The sequence below is a fragment of the Callithrix jacchus genome, chromosome 5 (assembly GCF_049354715.1).
Source record: "Callithrix jacchus isolate 240 chromosome 5, calJac240_pri, whole genome shotgun sequence".
Lineage (NCBI taxonomy): Eukaryota > Metazoa > Chordata > Mammalia > Primates > Cebidae > Callithrix > Callithrix jacchus.
In genome coordinates, this window is record NC_133506.1 from 109,382,140 (window position 1) to 109,409,328 (window position 27,189).

General features: G+C 42.9%; 1 protein-coding gene across 2 annotated transcripts; it reads left to right on the forward strand.

Moving 5' to 3' along the window:
* The first annotated feature begins 299 nt into the window (after positions 1 to 299).
* Positions 300 to 22,125, forward strand: COIL (coilin). Of its 2 annotated transcripts, XM_002748397.6 has the most exons (7): positions 300 to 568; positions 9,088 to 10,192; positions 10,288 to 10,371; positions 10,925 to 10,972; positions 13,977 to 14,046; positions 17,883 to 17,971; positions 21,197 to 22,125. In XM_002748397.6, exons 1-7 carry the CDS (start codon positions 324 to 326, stop codon positions 21,278 to 21,280), a joined length of 1,725 nt encoding a protein of 574 aa, XP_002748443.1. In that variant the 5' UTR covers positions 300 to 323; the 3' UTR covers positions 21,281 to 22,125. The 2 variants fall into 2 exon arrangements, 1 of the variants encoding a protein (XP_002748443.1); XR_013535858.1 differs by lacking the exon at positions 13,977 to 14,046.
* Positions 22,126 to 27,189: the final 5,064 nt, after the last annotated feature.

The window sequence follows — 27,189 nt, forward strand, 5'->3', positions numbered from 1 at the left end:
GACTGTTTTATACAAATCTTTTACGTCGATGAGTAAGTATCTTAGAAGTTATTTATCCAGAGACTCGCCTTAATTAGGAGACCCTACAGAGCGCCCGGAAGAAATGTAATAAAGGCATTTCACTTATTCCCTCGCACAGCCCTGTAGTGAAAATAATTGAATGAAATCAACCACATGCTCCGAGTTCTCGCCCTAACGTAGCCTGTAGTAGCCAGGTTCCACCACTAGGTAGCACACGCCAAAAGCTCCGAGGGGCGGGCCGCCCGAGTACGCCACTCGGTAGCCCTGTGGTATCTCTCGGCTTCCGTTGAGCACCGAGCAAGATGGCAGCCTCCGAGACGGTTAGGCTACGGCTTCAATTTGATTACCCACCGCCAGCTACCCCGCACTGTACAGCCTTCTGGCTTCTGGTCGACTTGAACAGATGCCGAGTCGTCACAGATCTCATTAGTCTCATCCGCCAGCGCTTCGGCTTCAGTTCTGGTGCCCTCCTAGGCCTCTACCTGGAGGGGGGGCTCCTGCCCCCTGCCGAGAGCGCGCGCCTCGTGAGAGACAACGACTGCCTCAGGTGGGCGGTGCGGGGAACGGGACGGCCGGGTGGGCGGCGGGCGGGGGACGCGCCTGCGCACGCCTGGGCCTGAGACCGCTAGGCCTGGATGGGGAGGGGGTGAGGGATAGGAAGGAGGACGAGGGATGGGGGACGGGAGGTGGGACTGTAAAAATGGACGTTCGCGAACCCCGGAGATCCTGATTGGTGTAGTCAACTTTGGGATTCAGGAACCTGTATTTTATTATTTATTTTATTTTATTTAATTTTTGAGACGGAGTTTCTCGTTGCCCAGGCTGAAGTGCAGTGGCGCAATCTCGGCTCACCGCAATCTCCACCTCTAGCGAGTCTTCTGCCTCAGCCTCCCGGGATTACAAGCATGCGCCACCACGCCCGGTTAATTTTGTATTTTTAGTAGAGATGGGGTTTCTCTATGTTGGTCAGGCTGTTCTCGAACTCCCGACCTCAGGTGATCCGCCCGCCTCGGCCTCCCAAAGTGCTGGGATTACAGGCATGAGCCACTGAGGCCAGCCCTTTTTGATACTGACTCCCAGTCTGTCACCCAGGCTGGAGTGCAGTGCTGCTATCTCGGCTCACTGCAACCTTCACCTCCTGGGTTCAATGGATTTTCCTATCTCAGCCTCCCGAGTAGCTGGCATTAAAGGTGGGTGCCACCATGCCCAGCAAATTTTTTTTTTTTTTTTTTTTTTGCATTTTTAGTAGAGATGGATTTCACCATGTTGACCAGGCTGGTCTTGAACTATTGACCTCAAGTGATCCTCCTGCCTCAGCCTCCTAAAGTGTTGGGATTACAGGGGTGAGCCACTGCGTCTGGCTGGAATCTGCATTTTAACGAGCATCCTTCCCGAGTTGCTTCTGATGACAGGAGGACCAAACTCGGAAAAACCCTGATGTCTAAGGGCAGGCCCAGGGTTTCTTTCAGCCTTGATTTAGCACATCGGCCCCTTAGCAAGCGAGGAAGGCACTGTTTTCCATGCCCATGGTGCAGGTGTGCGGAAGACCCAGCCTTACCCTTGGCGGCGTTCAGGGTCAGGTACAGGAGACCCAAGCTGACAGAGGGGAATCATCACATTTTCTTCATAACATGCTCCTGTCCAACTTTAGTTCTCATGTGCCTGGGTTCACTCAAATAGGTGTCTGAGTCCTTTCGGGCTGTGAATTGGGAAACACAAAATACTCTGAAATATGCTTTTGGAAATTAAAATGATAATAAGTTGAGGATCCAGGAGCAATTGTAGTATGAATTGCCAAAATGTGGTTGAGTTGCCATGGTAAGATGATGAGATCCTATGATTCCAGTTTGGATTCATATCTTGGACCCATTTATTCAGGCTTTTTCTTTTTTAAATAAAGAGACTGGGTTTCCCATGCCCAGGCTGGAGTGCAGTGGTGCAATCATAGCTTGCTGTAGCCTCCACCTCCTGGGCTCAGGCAATCCTCCTGCCTCAGCCTCCTGAGTAGTTTGGACTTCAGGCGATGTAACCAGGCATGGATAACTTTTGTGTTTTTTGTAGAGACAGAGTTTCGCCTTATTGCACAGGCTGGTTGAACTTGCGGTCAAGCTGTCCTCTTGCCTCAGCCTCCCAAAGTACTAGGATTACAGGCGTGGGCCACTACGCCAGCCTTCCCTCCACCCACCCCCTTTAAGCTTCAGCTACAGTGAATCAATTCCAGAGTTGTGAACCAGGCTATTTTCTCTTGCTGCCCTTTGTTACTGAATATTCCTTACCCTCGAGCATGTCAGATTCCATAAGATTTCTTCAGAACGTCAGGGAATTTAATTTGGAACAATAACTGCTTCTTCAAATCAAAATGTTATGATTTAATAATGTTCAACTGTTTCAAATGATGATTTGAAATAATCTAAATTTCAGAGGTTTTTTTTTTTTTCCTTTTTACTGACTGTGAAATAGGTGTCTATTCTCTCTGCAGTTCAAGGACTATTTAAATACTCAATTGTAAGTATTGTGTCCTATCTTATTAAGTGTATTTTTTGCACTGTCCCTTGCCTAATTAGTTATTAATCTGTGCCAGCTAACTATAATTATACTTTAATGAATCATCTGGGCATTACATTCTTCATAGTGAAGTTAACAATGACAAAAAAATGAAAACTCTTATAAGTAATAATTACAACATGATGACAGGCAGATTCTTCGTAAATGCTTCAAATGCACAGCTGCATGTGGTAAAAAGACCTCTGCAGTGGCTTCAGTGGCAAATGGGCAGTCTGTAGAAAAAGACGAATCTGGAAAATTCATCTTTGTTTTTGTTGTTTCAGGCCCACAATCATTGTCTTTCCCTGAAAAGTTCACTTTTCTTCAGAGCTACAGAAGAAAACATAGTCTCTGTTCTCAAAGTACCTAATATTGTTGGACTGGGACCAAAATAATGAGTTTCATGCTTCTGTATATTACCTTCTGTGACACCGGCAATTAGACTGACCAGTTAGACCAAGTTATACTGCTAAGTGCAGAAGTCGGTTGAGAAAGCAGACATCAGCATGGAACAAAATGGTTAGGGAATTGAGCAGTACCCTGAAGAATGGGTGGGAAATGTTGGTTGATCAAAGCACAGCTGTAGAGACAAAAGCTGGACGAACTTGATAAAGAGATGAGTCTGACCAGCCAAAGCATTCTGTTGGGACCATTGGCGGTACTGAGAAGTGTAATGAGGAAAAGTGGAACCAGGTTGTGGGAATCCTGAGAAACAGCCTTTGAGGCGTTAGATGCATCACTTGCTTATATTCCACTGCTGTTTCCCCATAGCCCATTCTCTTAAGCCTCAGGAATCTGGCTTCATCAGCCCCCAGGTTTCTGACAGTGAGTTCCTAAAGGTGGTCTCTAACTCTCCTGGGAAGAGGAAGTGCTCCTATTGGTTTGGAGCCCCCTGTGTTAGTTTGCCAGGGCTGCTGTAACAAAATACCACAGACTGGGTGGCTTAAAAAAATGGAAATTTATTTCTTACTCTTTTGGAGACTAGAAGTCCAAGATCAGGTGTTGGCAGATTTGGTTTTTTATTTTCATTTAATTAATTAATTTTTCTAGAGAGAGAGTCTCACTCTGTTGCTCAGGCAGGAGTGCCCTGGCACAATCTTGGCTCACTGCAACCTCAGCCTCCTGGGTTCAAGCAATTCTCCTGCCTCAGCCTCCCATGTAGCTGGGATTACAGACACCTGCCACCAGGGCCGGCTAATTTTTTTGTATTTTTAGTAGAGATGGGTTTTACCATGTTGGCCAGGCTGGTCTCGACATCATGACCTCAAGTGATCCACCCGCCTTAGCTTCCCAAAGTGCTGGGATTACAGGGGTGAGCTATCGCTTCTGGTGGTTTTTAATTTTTTTTACCTAAAAGAAAATTTGTATTGTGCAGCCCTCAGAATTAAAGCAGATTCAGAGAGACTCCCTGGTTTGTCTCTCTCCATTGCCCAGGCTGGCATGCAGTGGCACAGCCTTGGCTCACTACAGCCTCGAACTCCTGAGCTCAGGTGCTCTTCCTGCCTCAGCCTTCTGAGTAGCTAGGACTACAGGTGCAGTTTTAAAATTATTCTTATATTTTGATTTTGATTTTGATTTATTTATTTTTTGAGACGGAGTTTCGCTGTTGTTACCCAGACTGGAGTGCAATGGCACGATCTAAGCTCACTGCAACCTCCGCCTCCTGGGTTCAAGCAATTCTCTTGCCTCAGCCTCCCGAGTAGCTGGGACTACAGGTGCACACCACCATGCCCAGCTAATTTTTGTATTTTTAGTAGAGACGGGGTTTCACCATGTTGACCAGGATGGTCTCGATCTCTTGACCTCGTGATCCACCCGCCTCGGCCTCCCAAAATGCTGGAATTATAGGCGTGAGCTACCGCGCCCAGCCTCAGTTTTTTTATTTTTCATAGAGAGGTCTCACTAAGTTGCCCAGGCTAGTCTCAACCTTTTGGGCTCAAGCAGTTTACCTGCCTTTGTCTCCCAAAGTGTTGGGATTACAGGCATGAGCCACTGCACCTGGCCTGAGAACTCCCTTTTGTAGAGTCGTTCTGTAAGGAAACAAAGCGCATTCTCTCCTCCCTGACTCTTTTAACGCTGGCAATTAATACTTGATTAAGACGGGGTGCTGTGGCTTACACCTATAATATCAGCACTTTGGGAGACTGAGGCAGGCAGATTGCCTGAACTCAGGAGTTCAAGACCAGCTTGGGCAACATGGTGAAACCCCATCTCTACAGAAAAATACAGCAAAATTAGTCGGGCATGGTGGTGCATGCCTGTAATCCCAACTACTTGGAGGGCTGAGGTGGGAAGATCGCTTGAGCCAGGGAAGTAGAGGCTTCAGTGAGCTGAGATGGTGCCACTGCACTGCAGCCTGGGTGAAAGAGAAAGACCCTGTCTCAAAAAACAAACCACAGAAAAAAAACCTTGATTAAATAATAGAGATGGGCTAGGTATGCTGACTTATGCACTTTGGGAGGTGGAGGTGGGAGGATCACTTGAGTCCAGGAGTTTGAGACCAGCCTGAATAATATAGGGAGACCCTCCTTGTTCTACCCAACAAAACAATTTTAGCTGGGCTCAGTGATGCATGCCTGTATTCCCAACTCCATCTCTACTAAAAATACAAAAAAATTAGTCAAGCATGGTGGCTCATGCCTGTAATGCTAACGCTTTGGGAGACCAAGGCGGGTGGATCAGCTGAGGTCAGAAGTTTGAGATCAGCCTGACCAATGTGACGCAACCCTGTCCCTACTAAAAATACAAAAAGGAAGCCAGGTGTGGTGGCTCACGCTTGTAATCCCAGCACTTTGGGAGGCCATGGTGGGCAGATCATGAGGTTGGGAGTTTGAGACCAGCCTGGCCAACATGCTGAAACACCATCTCTACTAAAAAGACAAAAATTAGCCAGGCATGGTGGTGGGCGCCTCTAATCCCAGCTACTCGAGAGGCTGAGGTATGAGAATCACTTGAACCTGGGAGGCAGAGGTTGCAGCTACTTGGGAGGCTGAGGCAGGAGAATTGCTTGAACTCAGGAGGTGGAGGTTGCGATGAGCCGAGATCACACCACTAGACTCCAGCCTAGGTGACAGAGTGAGACTCCATTTTGGGGGGGAAAAAAAAAAGAAAAGTAGGGGATCTGTTTTTAGTTTCTTGGAATCAACTCTCTTTGATCACTAGTGACCTAGGTAGTCACTTCTACTTGTGAAAGGACAACTGCATGCACTTTGTTTGTAAAAGGATAGCTCCATTCTTTGTGATCTAGGTAAAGAAATACAGAATATTGCCAGGGAAGGTGCACCTGAAAGGAATGGTAAGTAGGCAGACCCAGGAGAACCACATGAGGGCTGACTGTATTGCCCAGGCTAGTTTCGAACTCCTGGGTTCAAGTGATCTTCCCTCAGCCTCCTGAGCAGCAGGGATACAGGCATGTGCCACCACACCTGGTTTACAATCTTAATATTTTTAAAACTGAAATCATTCTCTTGGGTAACAGTAGGTAGTGGGGCTACAGCAATCACAGGTCACACCTTCAAGCCAAATAGCCATAGATGCATGGTTTTAAGAATAGGTGAGACGATGCTAAGAGCTGCTTTAGAGGGCGTGAGGGTGTTGCCAGCTCCCAGGAAAGGAAGGGGTTCTCATCAACTGGATGTCAAATGTGCTGGTTTCCAGGGCCTTAATAAGCCACAGTGACTGAACAGAGTCTTGCAAACATTTTCAACATTTGACAGAAAGTTTGGTCCTATTTGGTCATCTCAGAATTGAAGCTTGGATCAAGTGCTACAAGTAAAAACAAATTGATCAGAAATGTCAGGAAAAAATCTGATATTGTAACGCTTCTGTATTAGCTCTTAGATTCGCAGGATGCCAAACTGGCTTTTGTCGGATTAAAAATTATTTCCTTGCTATTAGATGCCAAGGTCCCCAGCTGGGAACAGAGGGGAATGCGTTTATGTAATTTAAAATCCCTGGTCACTCAGCGGTTTATTTCTCTTCATCCTACTCCTGATAAAGCTCTTACTTTGTTTTTTCTTGATTTGTGTGTCTGTATAGTTATGTTTTCTGACAAATGAGGATTTTTTTCAAGTACCACATTGAGGTAAATCTACAGGATTACTATGCCTTAAAAAAGTTAAAGAATGCTTATAACATATGCTCCTATCATTCACCAGTTGTTCTTTATTTTCAAATATCATTGTCTACATCTTTTCCTGGTCACTAAAAAAACTTGATGAAATATATAGCTGGATATAAATGGCTTGCAAGTCTAATGTGTGTTTTCAGCAGTGGTGCAATTACAGTTCACTGCAGCCTTGACCTCCTGGGCTCCAGTGATCCTCCCATCTCAGCCCTCCAGGTAGCTGGGACCACAAGCATGCACCAACCATGCCTGCATAATGTTTGTAAGTTGTAGAGACAGGGTCTCCCTATGTTGCAGGGTCTCCCTGGTCTTAAACTCCTGGGCTCAAGCGATCCTCCCACCTCAGCCTCCCAAAGTTTTGGGATTACAGGCATGAGCCATCATGCCTGGCCAACAGGCATTTTTGAGTATCCATTGTTTGCTTAACATTGAGGACACTCTGTCAAGACTTCCATCACCATCAGACTGCACGTACTAGGATTAGCTGTTGCCAGTTAATGGAGAAACAGAATTGCTTTCCTGTAGTGAAATTTTGGATGAAGTAGGGTTCTTCAGAGAAACAGAACCAGTAAGACACACACACACACACACACGTGCACACACACACACACGCACACACACACACACACGCACACACGGGATTTATTGTAAGGAATTGGCTTATATGATTGTGGAGGTTGAGAAGTCCCAAGTTCAGTTGGTAAGCTGGAGACCAAGGAGAGCCAATGGAAATATTTCTAGTTCAAGTTCGAGTCTGAAGGCAGGAGAAGACTGATGTCCCAGCTTGAAGAGTCAGGCAGAGCAAGCAAATTATCCCTTACTCAGGCTTTTTGTTCTCTTCAGGCCTTCAGCAGGTTGGATGAGGCCCACCCGCATTGAAAATAGCCATGTACTTAGTCTAGCAATTTAAAATGTTAATCTCAACCAGAAACAACCTTGCACACACTCCCAGCATATTTTTTTTCCACTGAAGCAGTATATTTGTAAATATGTGTTACATCCTTATAAAAAGAATCCCAGGATTTTTCCTCGTATGGGTTTTTGTCCTGCTTCTTCACGGTCTGTGATACCAGCTGAGGTTGCTTCATGGTCTGTGATGTCAGTACAATTAAACCAAACTGGTGGGGTGGGAGCAGATTATTCTGCCACTTTTCTAGATTTTTGAGTTGCACATCAAATCTGGGACTGATTACTCCATACTTCTTTAGCCTGCCTGTGAGGTTCACATCAATTTTTTTTTAGCTCTGTGATGATTGGTGATTTCAGATTTGTTGGTGTAACCAGTTTTCATCATCATAGTAAGAAACCGGATGATGGGGCTGGGCACAATGGCTCATGCCTGTAATCTCAGCACTTTGGGAGGCCAAAGTGGGTGGATCACTTGAGTGCTTGTGGCCAGGAGTTCAAGATTAGCCTGGCCAACATGGCAAAACTTCATCTCTACTTAAAATACAAAAATTAGCCAGGCATGATAGCAGGCACCTGTAATCCCAGCTAGTTGGGAGGCTGAGGCACAAGAATTGCTTGAACCCAGGAGGTAGAGGTTGCGGTGAGCTGAGATTGTACCACTGCACGTCAACCTGGGTGACGGAGTGGGACTCTGTCTCAAAAAATAAAATTATATTAAAAAAAGAAACTGGACAATGACTTTGGAGCTTGGCCTAATAAGAACCTGGCATTTACCGTGCTCTTCAGCATTGTTGATGCTCTTGAGAACATCAGCCAGGACACCATGTGTGCCATTGTGGTGGTACAGAAAGAGGCAGAATAATTTTAACCAGATATCTGGGCACCCAATAAGCCAGTCAAGTTGATATATAAAATTTAGCTTCAGAGTGTCATGGAATTGTACAGATGGCTGTCACTACTCCAGATAACATAAATTGTTTAGTATTTACTTAAATTAAAGCAAGACTAAAATCTTTTTAAAGACAGCAGCCCATATTCTGAAACAAAATGGATAACCATCATTATCATCTTTTAGGATAGGTGACATGCATATAGTAGAAAGATTGAAAGTTTGAAGTTAGACAAACCGAAGTTTGAATTGCCTTTCTGCTACTTATGAGCTCTAGATTTGGGACAGTTAACTTGTCTGAGCTGTAATTTTGTGATCTGTAAAATTAAAAATACCTACTTTGTGTTGGTGTTTAGAGAAAAATGTATAAAAGATGTTTGGGATGTAGTAGCTATCCAGTAAATAAAACTAGCCATTTGAAAGTTGACTGTAAATGCCGTATAGGCCATTTTGTCAGAAGAGTCTTTTTAAGTGATGTGGCATTTTTTCACTGACTGATGGTAGTTACATTTTGTAGAGTCATCTTGGTATATAACTAAGTCCTGGAGATGTGTTTACAAATTGTTTACTCAAGCTTTCTCTCTTGTTCTTTTAACAGAGTTAAATTAGAAGACAGAGGAGTTGCTGAGAATTCTGTAGTCATCAGTAATGGTGATGGTACTAATTTATCACTTAGAAAAGCAAAGAAGCGGGCATTTAAGTTAGAGGAGGATGAAGAAACTGAACCAGATTACAGATATTCAAAGAAGCGTTGGAAGAGGCAAGAGAACAGGAACAATGAGAAGGTCTTGGATCTGGAACCAAAAGCTGTCACAGATAAGACTGTCAGCCAAAAAAAAAGGAGGAAAAATAAAGTAACCGGCGGCACAGTGGGTGATGATAACAAAGAGACCAAAAGAAAACCACCAAAGAAAAAGGAGAAATGTGAATATAAAAAAAAGGCCAAGAATCCCAAGTCTCCTCAAGTACAGGCAGTAAAAGACTGGGCCAATCAGAGATGTAGTTCTCCAAAAGGTTCTGCTAGAAACAGCCTTGTTAAAGCCAAAAGGAAAGGTGGTGTAAACGTACGCTCAAAAGAGAGTCCCAGTTTCTCCTCAGAGTCTGAGTCTTGTCATGAATCAATCAGTGATGGTCCCAGCAAAGTCACTTTGGAGGCCAGAAATTCCTCAGAGAAATTACCAACTGAGTTATCAAAGGAAGGACCCTCTACTGGAAATAGAACTGCAGACAAACTTGCTACAAAACCTGGCTTTAGCCTTACCCCCAGCAAGGGCAAGAAGACCTCCGGAACATCATCTTCTAGTTCAGACTCTAGTTCAGAGTCAGATGACCAGTGTTCATTGAGCACCCCGGAGTGTGCTGCGGGTTTCTTAAAGACAGTAGGCGTTTTTGCAGAAAGAGGTTGTCTAGGCCCAGGGCTGTTATCACAGACTGCAGGTGCTGCTGGATGGAAGCGTTCTGGCTCAGATGGTGGTGGACAGGCTCCTGGTCCTTCTCCCAGCATGTCTCTCCCCACTAGTTTAGGAAGAGGATGGGGTAGAGGAGAGAACCTTTTTTCGTGGAAGGGAGCTAGAGGAAGGGGCATGCGGGGGAGAGGTCGAGGACGGGGGCATCCTGTTTCCTGTGTTATGAATAGAAGCACTGACAACCAGAGGCAACAGCAATTAAATGAAGTGGTAACAAATTCATCTACTATTATCCAGGTAAGTATTATTTTTTGTAAGTTACCTCCTTCCTTTCCCCTTAGAGTGTGGTACATTACCAGTAATGATGTCACATGACTAACACTGTTTTTCAGAATCCAGTGGACACACACAAGGACTATAGTCTGTTACCACTGTTAGCAGCTGCCCCTCAAGTTGGAGAAAAGATTGCATTTAAGGTATATTTAAAAACAACAGTTGCAGCAAAAAAGGTTCATACCACTTCCAAATAAACTTACTTAGCAAATCAGGTTAAATGTATTTGTGAAAGCCCTTCCCGCTGGAACCCCAGTGTTACCATGGGTTCATGGTAGGGCTGCCAGAGGTGGGGGTGGATACCCCAACATTGCACGATGGAGGAGCTGTGGGAATGTGAGAGTATAAGATGGCTTATGGCCGTGTGCGGTGGCTCACGCCTGTAATCCCAGCACTTTGGGAGGCCGAGGTGGGCGGATCATGAAGTCAAGATATGGAGAGCATCCTGGCCAACATGGTGAAACCCTGTCTCTACTAAAAATACAAAAATTAGCTGGTGGCAGGTGTCTGTAATCCCAGCTACTCAGGAGGCTGAGGCAGGAGAATCGCTTGTACCCAAGAGGCGGAAGTTGCAGTGAGCCGAGATTGCTCCACTGTGCTCCAGCCTGGTGACAGAGCAAGATTCTGACTCAAAAAAAAAAAAAAAAAAAAAAAAAAAAAGAGGGCTTATGTATTTGTGGGCTTTTTCTTTTTTAGCTTTTGGAACTAACATCCAGTTACTCTCCTGATGTCTCTGACTACAAGGTAAGGATGTTTATTTAAAAGCAAGTTGTCAGTATATTAATAAAACTAAAGTCATATTTAGTACTACTTGTATGGATAATACAGATTTAGTTTTTACTAAATAATGCCAGAAAGTAGAATATGAAAACATTATAACAAAATGTTAACTTTTTAATAGTATCACTGTGGAGTCTCCCAGTGTTGTTTTCCTGGTACTTGGAAAGAATATAGTAGGAGAATGGTGTGATTAATTTTTACTTTTTATAAAAATATTAATTTTTTGTTTTAAATAGAGATGGGATCTCGCTGTGTTGTCCAGGTTGGTCTCAAACTCCTGGGCTCAAATGATCCCTCCCATCTCAGCTTCCCAAAGTGCTGGGATTATGGGCGTGAGCCACCATGCCCAGCCAGTTAATTTTTTTAGTTACTTTTTTCTAATTAGTTTTAGAGACACAAACTTACTTGGGTATTCATTCCTTCATGATTCTAAACTTTAAAAGAAAATAAATAGTTCTCAGCAAGAAGCTTGATTATTTTCATCATGGGAATCTATTTGACATATTTGTGAATTCTGGTTATTATGATCTAGTATGATTTCTTTTGCATTATCAGTTAACCACAGAGAGTTCATAAATATTACCCATGGAATTTACTTACTTCATATCTGTATGAGTCTTTACGTTGGCATGTGAGGCTTTTCATGGTTCAGTAAAAGCTTAGTCAGTGAGGTCACAGAATTATATGTTTCTCTCCTTTTTCACCCACAAAAATTTTGTTGAAAATCTTGTTAAAATGCGTACTTTCTTTTTTTGTTGTACTATACGGCATGTAAGACGGTTTTTAAGGTAATAATTGGTAGTGTTAATATAGGAACAAAGATAAAACACAAGGGAATTTGATTTAATCTGGATTGATGCCTTGGAAGACTTTTAACATCTTTGTAAAACCTTTCCTCAAAAGCAGGCTAGAAGAATCGGTTAATGAAGGGATCTGGTAGGTTAGCTCTAGGTCGTTGGTGTTCTGATTTTTATCTTCTTAGGCCCTCACTATCTCATGGATGAGGTGATCATATAATATATCACTTAAGTCAGGATACTTGTGAGTGAAAGGGAGTGCTATTAATAATTATGCTGGAAAGATATATACAGACCTGTCTTGAACACACTAGGGTGTCTTGTCACCCTACCACAGATTACTAATTTAATTGTGTGATATATGAGAAAATAGAAATTAATATTGTATTGATACATCCCACAACCTCTATAAATTGTCTAGATCATGCTGATTTTTAAAAATTGCATATTAACGACTAGATGCAGTGGCACACATCTGTAATCCTAGCACTTTGGAAGGCCAGGATGGGCAGATCACTTGAGGTCAGGAGTTCAAGACCAGCCTGGCTAAAATGACAAAACCCCATCTCTACTAAAAATACAAAAATTAGGCTGGTTTGGTGGCATGCACCTGTAGCTCTAGCTACTCGGGAGATTAAGGCAGAAGAATTGCTTGAACCCAGTAGGTGGAAGTTGCAGTGAGCTGAAGATCATGCCACTACACTCCAGCCTGGGTAAAAGAACAGGACTCTTAAAAATATATATATATTGCATATTAAATTGGTATTAGTCATCATAGTCATCATAGTTATTAACATTGAAAGGCGATTTGCCAACTTTAGTTCCCATAATTTGTTGAAGATTTTTGAAATTGCTGTCAAAATTATTTTAAGAATAAAAATTGGTCCTACTTTTTTGCTTTGACCTTAAACACAGTTATCCGGCTTGATCATTTGCTTTATTCATAAGCCTGTCTCTAAAAGTTAAATTAGTTAAATTCTGTCCTCAAAAATGTAGTCTCCCAAGCCCCTGACTCCCTGTTGAGTCTGGTTTTAAAAAAAGCATTGTTGACTGTGCTCCAAAATTCTACGTAGAAGCAGGAGGAACTAGTTGGTTGACTTTGGTCTGTACCCCTAGAGGCTACCATGTGTCTCCTCATTGCCCACATGCATGGGCAGTGTCTCCTCTTGATGCATTAGAAAATCAGCTTCCACACCTGAAGAAAGGGAATTGGGATCTTATCAGTGATTAAGTGCTTTCTAGTTTCTCTTGGAGGGATTATGATCTGTTTTAGAAGGGTACTAAAGGCTGGGCATGGTGGCTCACACCTGTAATCCAAGCACTTTGGAGGCCAAGGCAGGCGGATCACCTGAGGTCGGGAGTTCAAGACCAGCCTGACCAGCATGGTGAAACCCCATCTTTATTAAAAAAAAAAGGTACTAAAAACATCGGGAACCAAGGCAGCACCATTAGGGTTTATCTAGTCTCTCCTGATGAATGCTTTGATGGTCAGTTGACTGCGATAGTCACTTGTTTTTTGTTTTTTGTTGTTTTTTTTTTTGAGATGGAGTTTTGCTCTTGTTAACCAGGCTGGTGTGCAATGGCGTGATCTTGGCTCACCGCAACCTATGCCTCCTGGGTTCAAGCAATCTCCTGCCTCAGCCTCCTGAGTAGCTGGGACTACAGGCGTGTGCCACCATGCCCAGCTAATTTTTGTGTTTTCAGTAGAGACGGGGTTTCACCATGTTGACCAGGATGGCCTTGATCTCTTGACCTTGTGATCCACCCGCCTCCCAGAGTGCTGGGATTATAGGCGTGAGCCACTGCGTCTAGTCACTTGACTATATCGTCCTGGCGTGATTTTTCCTCCTTTTCCTTTATTCAGTCACTTTTGGTTCCTTAGTGTAATCTTTACTTTCATCGAGTTATTTAAGTTAGTGTCTGCCATTTATGATTTAATATCTATTTTGCCTCTAAGGATGTTTCTGTATATTCATGTAGAGTGTTTATCAGTCCACCTGTTTTTATTTTCTCTATATGTGGATTTATTTTTAAACTTTAAAATTGAGATAAAATTCACATAACATAAAAATCAACATTTTAACCATTTTAAAGTCTACAATTCAGTGGTTTTTAGTATATTCACAATGTTTTACATGTTGATTTTTGACTTGGACTTTTATTTTTGAAAGGAAGGAAAAATATTAAGCCACAATCCAGAGACCCAGCAAGTAGATATAGAAATTCTTTCATCCTTACCTGGTGAGTCTTTTAGAAAAGAATTTGAAAATATAGGCTCTTTCTATCTATACAGTAGTTTCTAAATAGCTTTTATATACAAGAGATGTTCTCTTCCTTGGCCTCCATATAACTGGCAATCCCCACTTCCTCTTTCAGCACTTTGTAGCCCTGGGGTCCCATAAGAGATGTTGGATATATTCCAAAGCTTTTGGGCTAGTTCTTATTACTGTAATTATATAATTTCATAAAAGATTATATGACTGATAAAAATTGATTGAAAAAAGGATTATTCCTAGGAAGCCTGAGTTGAATGCTGACTCAGAAAATGCTATGAAATTATGGATGAGTGGGTCAGCTATAAAAGATTGGGAGGAATTTTGTAAAAATCGAGGAAGATTCTGCACTTAGATTGCCTTGCAAATTTTTACAATCTTGTATTACTTAAAAAAAAAAACCCAGGCCACGTGCTATGGCTCATGCCTGTAATACCTGCACTTTGGGAGGCCAAGGTGGGTAGATCACTTGAGGTCAGGAGTTCCAGACCAGTCTGGCCAACATGGTGAAACCCTGTCTCTACTAAAAATACAAAAATTAGCTGGGCATCATGGTACACACCTGTAATCCCACCTACTGGGGAGGTTGAGGCAGGAGAATTGCTTGAACCCAGCAGGCAGAGGTTGTAGTGAGCTGAGATCGTACCACTGCCCTTCAGCCTGGGTGACAAAGCAAGACTTGGTCTCAAAAAAAAAAAACCCTAAAACTATAAATTGTAGAAATTGCAGACAACACACTGGTATGGTTTATAAAAGAAAGAAAGAGCTCTATTTAGTTAACTCATAAAAGCTACTCAGCTCTATTTCAAAAGATTGGCAAATGAATATACTTTTGTATATTAAGTCAAAATGAAAAGTTTAAAGTGTGTGTATACACACTTTTACATATCATTTTAAATGGTTATTGGCTTTGGCTGGGCATAGTGGCTCACGCCTGTAATCCAAGCACTTTGGAGGCCAAGGCGGGTGGATCACCTGAGGTCGGGAGTTCAAGACCAGCCTGACCAACATGGCGAAATCACATCTAAAAAAAATAAATTAAATTAAATGGTTCCTGGCTTTATCTCTGATTAACCCCAACTATTACTGGTTTTATGCCTGGAATAAGAGGGCTTTTGCAATATGTAGCTTAATTTTGGGGTATATTGTAGCAGTTCCTGGCCAGAGGGCAGGGGATATCCCATTTCCTTTAGCAGATCCTAAAGCAATTATTTCCTGTTTTTTTGTTTGTTTGTTTTGACAGAGTCTTATTTTATTGCTCAGGCTGGAGTGCAGTGGTGCAATCTCAGCTCACTGCAACCTCTGCCTCCTAGGTTCAAGCGATTCTCACACCTCAGCCTGCTGAGTAGTTGGGACTACAGGCGTGCACCACCATGCTCAGCTAATTTTTGTATTTTTAGCAAAGGCAGGTTTTGCCATGTTGGTCAGGCTGGTCCTGAATTCCTGGCCTCAAGCAGTCCACCTGCCTTTACCTCCCAAAGTGCTGGGACTACAGGCGTGAGCCACTGTGCCTACCTTGTTTTCTGCTTATTTTTAAATAAGGGATTGAATAAAAGATTCAGCTGACGGAAATCAGTCAAAAGAGTTTTTCAATCAAGTTCCTTTATAATATTACATAAATGTTTATATATAACTTACACTGGTTTCCTACTTTTCTTCTGATGAGATTTCATTTATAGAAGTCCCCTTTCTTAGGAATGGTGGACAGAAGTTTGTCCACTGTCAAATTCTGTGCACACAGCCTGATCAGTGCTTGTCAGGTGATTAACAGTGATAACATCCACTTAGAACTTTTCTTCTCTAGGGCATCAAGAAATGGCTTTGGAGGCCAAGGTGGGAGAATCACTTGAGCCCAGAAGTTCAAGACCAGCCTGGGCAGCATAGTTGAGACTCTGTCTCTTAAAAAAAGTCAAATTAGCCTGGTATGGTGGTGTATGCTTGTAGGCCTCGCTACTTGAGAAGCTGAGGTGGGAGGATCACTTGAGCCCAGGAGATGGAGGCTGCAGCGAGTCATGATTATATCACTGTACTCCAGCCTGAGTGACTGAGCAAGACCCTATCTCAGAAGTAAAAAAGAAAGAAATGGATTTATCTGTTCTCCAATAGCAATGCCACTTATCCTTGATTTGGTGGTTCTGATGTACGTAAATTTCAGTTGCCATGGTTTAATTAAGTAATACCAGTCCCCCAGCAACATTTTGTATGTTAACTGTGAGTGCATAAAGTACTGCTAGCTCTTTAGTCCACACATCACTACATAATGTAAGTAACAGATACGGATCATGATCCGTTACCAGTCTTAAGTCACTGCTTTCAGAGTCCGTCAGTGACTGGCCACTGTGCACCTATTATTTAGTTCACATACGGAGCAGAGAGAGACGGTGCCTCCTTGTCTCTCACTGATAAACCTACATGACATTTTACAAAACAGGTAACTGAAGTAGGGAATTGGTCCACAAAGATAAAGGCACAGCAAAGAAACAAAAGTGATGATGCTGAAAGTGCCATCTGAATGGGATGTAAGGAGAGGCTGTAGAAGAAATAGCTCACTGTGGGAATGTTGACACTGCCGGCGAGGTGAACTTACTGACATAAATGAGGAAAGCGGTTGTGGCAAAAAGGATGAAAATGTCCCCAAAGTGACACCAGCAAAAACCTTCACAAAGATTTCCCAAAGTAAAAAACAAATTCTTTGAGCTATTTTACGACGTTAGAAGCTCCAAGGATAAAATATTCAAAGCAGTTTCAAACTTAGAAAAGAGTACGACAGTTGTACAGAGCACAGAGAAGATGCTTGCTCTGTATTATAAGTTACAGGGCAAGAACATAAGTGCTGTTCAAACTACCCTAGATAAGTTTCCTACAAAGAAATAAAATACGTTTAAAAAAGGAAAGAAAGAAAACACATTAATTCTCAGTGTTCCTAAGTAATTAGAGTGTACTACATAAATATACTATATATACTTTACTGTTTTTTTAATTTCCCTTTATAGTAAAGGTTTTTAATGTTTGGCAAATTTTTTTAAAACTCCTAAGACAATAATTTTTTCCTATTAAGATTGTTTTGTGTGATTTCAGCTTGCACAGTCATTTTTCCAATCCCATTCTACCATAGAAAGCAAGGACTGTGGCAGCTCATGCCTGTAATCCCAGCGCTTTGGGAGGCCGAGGTGGATAGATTACTTGAGGCCAGGAGTTTGATACCAACCTGGCCAACATGGTGAAACCCTGTCTCAACTAAAATACAAAAATTAGCTGGGCATAGTGGTGCGCATCTGTAATCCCAGCTACTCAGGAAGCTGAGGCATGAGAATCACTTGAACCCAGGAGGTAGAGGTTGCAATGAGCCGAGATTATGCCACTGCAGACTATAGCCTGGGTGATAAAGGAAGACTGTGTCTGGGGGGAAAAAAAAGGACTGCCTGTGTTACTAAGTAGTATGAAGCATATGTGATTTCTAATGATAGAGGAGCATTTCATGTTACCTTCCCTTATTGAAACACATAAATTAATTTTGAGGATTATCTTGTGGTGCCATATTCAATCTGATAGTACTAATGACAGTTCATCAAGCTTATGAAGGAAAGATTTTTTTCTGATAAATGGCTGAGAAGTCCCCCTGGTCTAGGGTTTTTCTCAGGATCACCCTGTATCGAGCACCCCATGTTTTCCTGTACCTACCCCCCCTTCACATTGACAGTTTGTTTGTGGCTGTTTTCTTAATAATATAAATTCCCCATAGAGGAACATTTTTAACTATTGAGAAATGACTTACTCTCTTTCCTCCCTATCTTCTGGTTTCAGCCTTGAGAGAACCTGGGAAATTTGATTTGGTTTATCACAATGAAAATGGAACCGAGGTAGTGGAGTATGCTGTGACACAGGAGAGCAAGGTAGGTGTGCTTCTCTTCTTGCGTTGCTTGGCCATACGTTCTCTCTTGACCGATTACCTGTGGTTTGAAAGGTGACATTACATTACAGGCCCGGGGGGGAATCTGACCTTCCCATGAAGTGGCGATACCAGTGTCAAGTGCCAAGTCAGGGCACCATCTTTTTTTTTTGAGACAGAGTTTCGCTCTCGTTACCCGGGCTGGAGTGCAATGGTGCAATCTCAGCTCACTGCAACCTCAGTCTCCTGGGTTCAAGCAGTTCTCCTGCCTCAGCCTCCCTAGTAGCTGGGACTACAGGCGTGCACCACCATGCCCAGCTAATTTTTGTATCACCATCTTGACCCTTATAGAGCCTATGTGATGAGATGTACAAATAACAAATTTTTGTTTAAGAGTACAGTTTTTTTTTTTTTTTGAGTCGGAGTTTCGCTCTTGTTACCCAGGCTGGAGTGCAATGGTGCGATCTCGGCTGACCACAATCTCCGCCTCCTGGGTTCAGATAATTCTCCTGCTTCAGCCTCCTGAGTAGCTGGGATTATAGGCACGCGCCACCATGCCCAGCTAATTTTTTGTATTTTTAGTAGAGACGGGGTTTCACCATATTGACCAGGATGGTCAATCGCTTGACCTCGTGATCCACCCGCCTCGGCCTCCCAAAGTGCTGGGATTACAGTGTGAGCCACCACACCCGGCCAAGAGTACAATTGTTTAAATTTATAGCTGTGTAAGGATTCCAGTAGGAAAGGGTAGCATATTTAGAAACTTTATTGGCATATACATTCAGAGAAGCACATATAATTGTATGGCTTAAACAGTTTTCACAGTGAACATACCCATGTAACCAGACCCAGCTCTGGAAGTAGAACATTAACACCCACTCTCAGAAGCCTCTATTACGTCCCCTTGCAGTCACTACTATCCCCCAAGTGGTACCACGGTTCCAACTTTTGTTTTTTTGAGAGAGTCTCACTGTGTTGCCCAGGCTGAAGTACAGTGATGCAATCTTGGCTCACTGTAACCTCCCGTCTCCCAGGTTTCAGTGATTCTTGTGCCTTAGCCTCTGGAGTAGCTGGAATTACAGGTGCCTGCCACCTTACCCAGTTAATTTTTGTAATTTTGTTAGAGACGGAGTTTCACCATGTTAGCCAGGCTGGTCTCAAACTGCTGAACTCAAGTGATCTGCTCACCTAGGCCTCCCAAAGTATTGGGATTACAGGCATGAGCCACCACGCCTGGTTCGGGAGTTCCAATTTATGAGAGTTTGAAGAGTGGCATAAAATGATGATCTCGTCCTCTGACTTTTAAATCCTTAAATTACCACTTTAGGAAGTATTTGGTTTATACCTTTTTAGGCAGCCAGACTAGCTCATTAGGTTATGGTGGCATGAAATAGAAGTTAGATTTAAGAAAATGCTCTTGCCAGGCTCAGTGGCTCAAGCCTGTGATCCCAGCACTTTGGGAGGCCGAGGCGGGTGGATCACGAAGTTAAGAGATCGAGACCATCCTAGTCAGCATGGTGAAACCCCGTCTCTACTAAAAATACAAAAAATTAGCTGGGCATGGTGGCGCATGCCTGTAATCCCAGCCTAAGGCAGGAGAATTGCCTGAACCCAGAAGGCGGAGGTTGCAGTGAGCCAAGATCGCGCCATTGCACTCCAACCTGGGTAACAAGAGCGAAACTCCATCTCAAAAAAAAAAAAGAAAGAAAGAAAATGCTCTCTTTTAAGGTGTTTATACTTGAAATGTTATAGATAATATTCTGTAAGTTTCAACATTGCAAACATATTTTTTCTGAAGTGGGAACTTTTAGAAATCCTGGCCAGACTGTATATTTTACCTTGTCTTTAAGGTAGATGACATTTAGGGATTTATTCCAGAAACACATTTTTAGTGTGTGTGGTAGGATCAGCAGATTTGGCTCAGTCTCCTGTATTTTTTTATTTGCAATAGTTTTTTTTGGTTGAAATTGCAAACTGCACTACAAAATTAAACCTTGGAGGCTTTTCTCTTTGAGCCCTAAACAGAGGCCTGAAGTAGACTAGAAAGGCTGTAATTAAGTTGGGCACAGTTAATCAGCACTTTGGGAGGCCGAGGCAGGCTGATCCCTTGAGTCCAGGAGTTTCAGACCAGCCTAGGCAACGTGGTGAGGCCCCGTCTCCATGACTATAGTCCCAGTCACCTTTGCGGGTGGTGGGGGCGAGGCAGGAGGATCGCTTAAGCCCAGGAGGTTGAAGCTACCATGAGTCCTGATTGTGCCACTGAATTCCAGCCTGGACTATAGAAGTGAGACCCTGTCCTAAAAACAAAAAGCCTGTAATTACCTTTATTGACACTAGATGGCCCTCATTATTCATTCATAGAACGAAGCCTTAGCATTTGCTTTCTCTTGGTTGGCTGTGAAATAGTTTTAGGTAGCCTAGGATAAGAACTACAGAGCTTCACAAAAGAGCATCAGCAGCCTAGTGATACCCATCTGGGCCACAGCTAATTCCCAAAAGGTCTCCAGGCTGCCTGTCCACAGGGCAAATCAAAAGGGGTTGGGGGAGCTGCTCCCTCTTGGAAACCCTGCATCTCCTGCTTTCAGTCAAAGAAAGATGATATATGTTTAATGTAAAATTTAGCTTCATTCTAAGAAAATGAGTTCTTTCTTTTTTTCCCAACATGGAGATTTCAGTCTCTCACCCAGGCTGGAGTTCAGTGGCATGATCTCAGCTTACTGTAACCTCTGCCTCCTGGGTTCAGAAGATTCTCCTGCCCCAGCCTCCCAAGTAGCTGGGACTACAGGCATGTGCCACCACACCCAGCTAATTTTTGTATTTTTGCAGAGACACATGTTGGGCAGGTTGGTCTTAAACTCCTGACCTCCTACCTAGGCCTCCCAAAGTGCTGGGATTACAGGCATAAGCCAACATGCCCATCCTCTTTTTTTTTTTTTTTTTTAATTAAAAAATTAAAAAAAAATAAAGTTGGGTCTCACTAGATTTCCCAGGCTGGTCTTGAACTCCTGGGCTCAAGCGTTTCTCCCACTTGGCCTTTTTTTTTTTTGCGACGGAATTTTGCTGTTGTTACCCAGGCTGGAGTGCAATGGCGCGATCTTGGCTCACCGATTCCAGTTCTTAAACCATTCTACACAGATGGAGATTTACTTGGCTGAAAATTTTAACTTACTAAAACCTGTATGACCTCAAAATGAAGTGCCTACACTGTGTATTTTGTCTTTTTCCTCAGATCACTGTATTTTGGAGAGAGTTGATTGATCCAAGACTGATTATTGAATCTCCGAGTAACACATCAAATACAGAACCTGTCTGAGTATGACCTCTCCACATTATAGTTTATGAATGTCTTGTTTGTGAAAGTGACTATAACCTGAACTTTTTTTTTTTAAGAAGATTTGAAAGTTGTTTGGATTTTTTTGTTATTTTCACTTTACTGCATAGGAAACAATCTACCTCATCATTTAAAATGACATGGGTGTCGGTTTTATAGACCTTTGGTTTTTTTGTCAGGTTTAATTTCAGTTAACATAATGTAAAACATGACATTCCCTGAAGACATTGTTGTACACCAATATGTGTGGTTTCTTCTCTTTTTTGAATGTTTTTGACCATCAAGTAGCAGTCGTCAGTAGGAGTTTATAATTCCAAGAATGTGCTGCATATCTTGTCTCAGTAAGTTTTAAGTAACATTTAAAAATACTAAAGCATGTTACTTGACCTAATTTTTTTACCATTTGAGTTGTTCCATTAAATGGAGCATCTCGTAAATTTCAAGTATTTTATACTTGCAATTGTTAAGAGCTAAAAGGTAGTTGGATTTGTCACAGACAATGAGTTAAGGAATCCTTTCACGTTTTTCCCAACTTTAAAATTAAGGATTCTCAGGGCCCTGTGTACAGCAGTGATGCCTGGAGGAGAATCTGTGTTCCACTTGGGTGAGGGGATTGGCTGTCTGTGAGCTTCAGACCAGGAAATGTGTCATCTTGCCAGGCACCTGGCTGAGTCCTGGAGTGAGGACCTTGAACAGAAACTTCCTTTACTGTTACTACAAAGCTCAAAAGGCCAAATATAAACTGTGAAAATTGGTTTCTTTTAACAAAAGATCAGATCCCCTCCTTCAGCTGTACACATTTTTAAATAAAATCATATTAAACTGAACATCTCTTCTGAGTCATCATGTTTAATTGAGTATTGCAGATTGTTGTCTTATTTCATAGTAATGTGAGAGAATTACAATTTTCTGTAACAAGAAGGTTTGCTTTGACTGGTGAGTCTGATGTTGCAGGGTTTGGTCCAGTGGAGCTTGTCTGATCTGGGAGCCACTGTGCCAGTGGAGATGCTGGCCAGTTTTACTTTGTGTGACATGGATGTGTATCAAAATGAGCACTTATTGATTTGTAATGAAAAGTATTACTCCTGAAAGGGTGAGAGTAATGTGAATGGTGGGATCTTGGCACTGGGGTTCTGTGTAGCACACTTGCCTTCCAGGTTCTGGAAAACAAATTAAGGTAACTAGTAAACATTGACCAAAGGAAAAATATTGACCTCAGGGTGTGTTTTCATCAGATTATAATCAGTTTATGAGTCACCCTTTTCCTCTGTTGTGTTTGTCAGGCTATGAATAGAGTCCCCTAGAAGGGTTATGAAATCAGTTTAGGGGCCATGACCAGTGTTTTGAAAAATAAAATACAATAGGATAGAAAAACAAAAAGTGCGTTACATCTAGTGATGCTTTTTTTTTTTTTTTTCCTGAAACCAAGTCTTGTTCTTTCGCGCAGGCTGGAGTGCAATGGCATGATCTCTCTTAGCTCACTGCAACCTCTACCTCCAGGGTTCAAGCAATTCTCCTGCTTCCGCCTCCCCAGTAGCAGGATTTACAGGGGTGTACCACCACACCTGGCTAATTTTATATTTTTGTGGAGACAGGGTTTCACCATATTGGCCAGGCTGGTCTTGAACTCCTGACCTCAAGCCATCCACCCACCTTGGCCTCCCAAAATGCTGGGATGTGAGCCACAACGCCCAACCTAACTTTGTTTTATGAAACTTTTGTTTCATTACATATAACCATGTCTGTACTGGATCATCCTGTAAAGTGTAAATGTATTTTTCATTGCTTGAAGTCAGGGATATAATTGTCATGTTATACTCAAACTTGGAAATTCTGAACAATGTCATTTACCCAGGAGTGAGAGAGAAAAGGGGAGGTCAAAATGAAGGTGCTGAGCAAGAAGTGCATGCCAAGGACTAAATCTCTGCCTCATTGTTCCTGGACTAGTGGTCCAGAAGCACTCTCCTGAAGTATTGAAATGCGAGATTATAAAATTTAACAAGAGACAAAAGTATGCCAAATTGCAGGGTCTTTATTGCCGGTGACCACAGAGGACTCATGTCTCTCCAACCCGTGGCCCAAATCCGTGGCCCCGAATGGAGGGTGACAAGACTCTTTTATACCCGTAAACCACCTCCAGGGGTGGGGGTGAAGGGATTCAGACATTCTGAGGGCCAGGGGATTCCGTAAATCACCTCCCAGGCAGAGAGGAGGGAGCGGGTCTCTGGACATTCCAAGGGCTAGGGGACTTGCTTGTTGTCACTTCGATTGTTACCTAAGTGGTTTACAGAAGTCAAGATAAGTGTTAGTTTACACATTGTCTGGGCAGTATTAGAATCCACAGATATTTAGTTACTTATTACGAGTTGTAGGAGCCAGGATGGAATTAACTTGGGCTGCTTATTCTGGTCATTACCGGCATGCAAAGGCCAGCAATTCTGGTAGTCACTGATAAGAAAAGGTAAGCAGCTTTACATAGTGAGCACTTTGCAGAGCAAACTAGCAGTTTTATTTACAGAAGCCAAGGTTAGCAGTCATTGTGAGGAGAATGGGGCAACTTATTTTTGGAAAACAGCTTTTGGCTTTCATAAAATGGCGTTGCTCAGGTTCCAGCTATAGCATATCCTAGATGAGGAAAATAGAAAGCACTCAAACACCAGCTCTTTTTATTATAGGATGATTGCTTGCCAAAGACCAACTAACTGAGAGAGAGCCTCATGTAACTTCAGAGCAGTGTTCTCTTTCCCCAAGATGTTTTGTGGCTGTCGCTAAAGTGGCTGTGTCCTGGCCTCAAGTGTAAGCAGCAGTCAGGCCCCTGCCTCACATTCCCCACTATGCTGCCATTATACTTGGGAGCATGAACCTTCGGACTTAGTACCTTTCTGCCCCCATGACTCAGTTTTGTCCATCTTCAGATTGTCTATGCAATGTTAAGTTCTAGGCTGCTTTAACTCTGCATAAAAAGACTGACCCTGACTTCATCAGCCCAGTGTCCCATAGGGTTATTTTTCCCTTTTCTTTCCTTTCTTTTTTTTTGAGATGGAGTCTTGCTCTGTTGCCCAGGCTGTAGTGAGTGCAGTGGCAGTATCTCAGCTCACTGCAACCTCTGCCTCCTGTGTTCAAGCGATTCTTCTGCCTCAGCCTCCTGAGTAGCTGGGACTACAGGTGCCCATCACCACACCTGGCTAAGTTTTGTATTTTTAGTAGAGACAGGGTTTCACCACATTGACCCAGGCTGGTTTCAAACTCTTGACCTCAGGTGATGCACCCACTTTCACCTCCCAAAGTGCTGGGATTACAGGTGTGAGCCACCTCACCTGGCCACCCATTTTTCCCTTTTCTTGAAGTGTGTAAGGTCTCCAACTCCAACTTTTATCACTGCTACAGTTGGTCTCTGCTGTCCTCCTGTAGGGCACCGGGTGGTAACTTAATTACCTGTTAACTTTTCTTTTTAGCTACTTCCAAACCTGAATTGGTTGTGTCATTCACTTTCTGCTCCTTCAGCTGTTCTGAAGGGATGACATCACGAAAACTCTTTTCACAGGCAAAGGAACTAGGCCATTCAACACGTGGATACTGTTTGGTTCTAATTTTCAACTTTATACTTAAAAGCAGCTGTTGCAAACTTTTTTCTTAAGCCCATACCCTCTTCCTTCAATGTCACCCTGACAGCCTCCTGCAGTTCACAAATCAAGACAGGCAGGAACATGCATCTCTCCTTTCTTGTAAGTGCCCTTCCCTTCTTGTAATGAATGCACTGATGAGTTTTTCTCCCCGCTTGACTGTTCACAGCTCTTGCTTGCAAAGCCTGCTATATCAGTGTAGGTCTAATCAGGAGGGAGAAACCACATAGTAATCCAAACAGGAAATGTCTAATGTAAAGAATTCCTGATTCTTACTGGGATCGGAGTGATGAGGAACTGGCTGGTAAGAAGTAAAAAGAACTCAAAAAATATAGGAATAGCAGATACAAGGAGCAGCTACTACCCTGGGGCTGAGATAGACACCAAAGGAAGAGCCCCCAGACGCCACCCTCAGGCTGTGATCAGAATTCCTTGGGAAGCCAGGTCTCTACCTCACTCAAGGACAGGACGAGTCACCGCAATACTGCACCAGCAGACCTTGCTGGAAACGACTGTCATCTTCCAAATGTTGACACATTTAATTAAGCGATATTTTAAAATTGCATTTGCTAACATTGCCACCAAATGTGTGATCTGATCAGGAAAGACTTAAGTATTGGGAAGTTGTCAGCTCACAATGGCAGATACAAGTTTTCCAAAATTCTAATTTGTGCCTGAAAGCTCAGGTTTTTCATTGGCAACAAATACTGTTTGTTCTTTAATTAAGAGGCTCACTTTATTGTCCAGAAATTGTGGGCCGGGTGCAGTGGCTCACCCCTGTAATCCCAGCACTTTGGGAGGTTGAGGCAGGGCGGATCACCTGAGGGCAGGAGTTTGAGACCAGCCTGGCCAACACGGCGAAACCCATCTCTACTAAAAAAATACAAAAATTAGCTAGGCATAGTGGCATGTGCCTGTGATCCCACCTACTTAGGAGGCTGAGGCAGGAGAATTGCTTGAACCTGGGAGGTGGGGGTTGCAGTAAGCCGAGACCATGCCACTGCACTGCAGCCTGGGCGACAGACAGATACTCAGTCTCAAAAAACAAGAAAATGAAAATGTATACCAATTCCCAAGTCTGAATGATCACAAGTTTTCTGTCAGTAATTACTTCAAGTTAAAATGGTATTTTCATGAAAATTGTGGCTGGTTCAGTTTACAATTCAAATAATTGCTTAAGTGCTTTTACTTGAGACAACCACTGTTTTATGGAATGCAGAAGTGCTTTATGTATACTTAAGAAAGTGTGTCTCTAAGGGTCAAGACTTAATAATGTTAACAATTGTTACTCTATCAATGATACTAAGCGGAGCTGGCTCACCCCCTACTATGAGTGTGTGGCCCACTGGTGCCATTGGCTGGCAGATTTGTGCTGAAGTGCAGCGGTTCATTCCTTATTGGTTTTGCACCATCAGAGCAAACATCAATGCTGTTAAAAGATAAAACCATTTCAGTAGCTTTGCGTTTGCGGATCCCTAAAAGGGTCTTAAGGACAGGAGTCCACAGACGACACTTGGAGACCCACTGACATCATGGAAAGAAAACAGTGAAGTCAGATTTGGGTCCACATCTGAGCCAGGTGACATAGGGTGAGTGTCTTCATTTGCAGCATGGGCCTAATCCATGCTCAGACTTACAGTGAAAAGTTAAAATCATGCTAGACTAGACCCTGGCACACAGCAGATGTGAAGAAATTGTTCTACTCTCAAGCCTCTAATCAGACTCAAAAGAGGGTGACTAATAAAGTAAACTTCAACTCAATATTCAGGAAAAAGGTCACGACTGAGTTATTAGCATGGGGTATTCTTACGGTGGATTCATTTCACTTTGCAAAAGTTATATATATTTTGAGACAGAGTCTCGCTCTGTCACTCAGGCTGGAGTGCGCGGCACGGTCTCAGCTCACAGCAACCTCTGCCTCCCAGGCTCGAGCGATTTTGATGCCTTAGCTTCCCAAGTAGCTGAGACTATAGATGTGTGCCACAGCACCTGGATAATTTTTTGTATTTTTAGTAGAAACTGGGTTTCTACTATGTTGGCCAGGCTGGTCTTGAACTCCTGGCCTAAGGTGATCTGCCCACCTCAGCCTCCCAAAGTACTAGGATTACAGGTGTGAGCCACCACACACAGCCTATAAAAGTTACATTGATTTAATCAAAAGGGTTTTTGCATCCTGCCTCAAATGGTTGTTCACTCTAAAGGTTCACTGCCTAAATAGTGCAATCAGCACCCAGCTTATGAAACAACCAGGTTTACCCATAAGAATGT

What these genes read in the sequence shown, in the direction of transcription:
- COIL (XM_002748397.6), top strand. Translation starts at nt 324, where the DNA reads ATGGCAGCCTCCGAGACGGTTAGGCTACGGCTTCAATTTGATTACCCA. An exon ending in CTGATGTCTCTGACTACAAG is followed by an intron (nt 10,973 to 13,976) that starts GTAAGGATGTTT and finishes TATTTTTGAAAG; the next exon opens with GAAGGAAAAATATTAAGCCA. An exon ending in CTGTGACACAGGAGAGCAAG is followed by an intron (nt 17,972 to 21,196) that starts GTAGGTGTGCTT and finishes CTTTTTCCTCAG; the next exon opens with ATCACTGTATTTTGGAGAGA.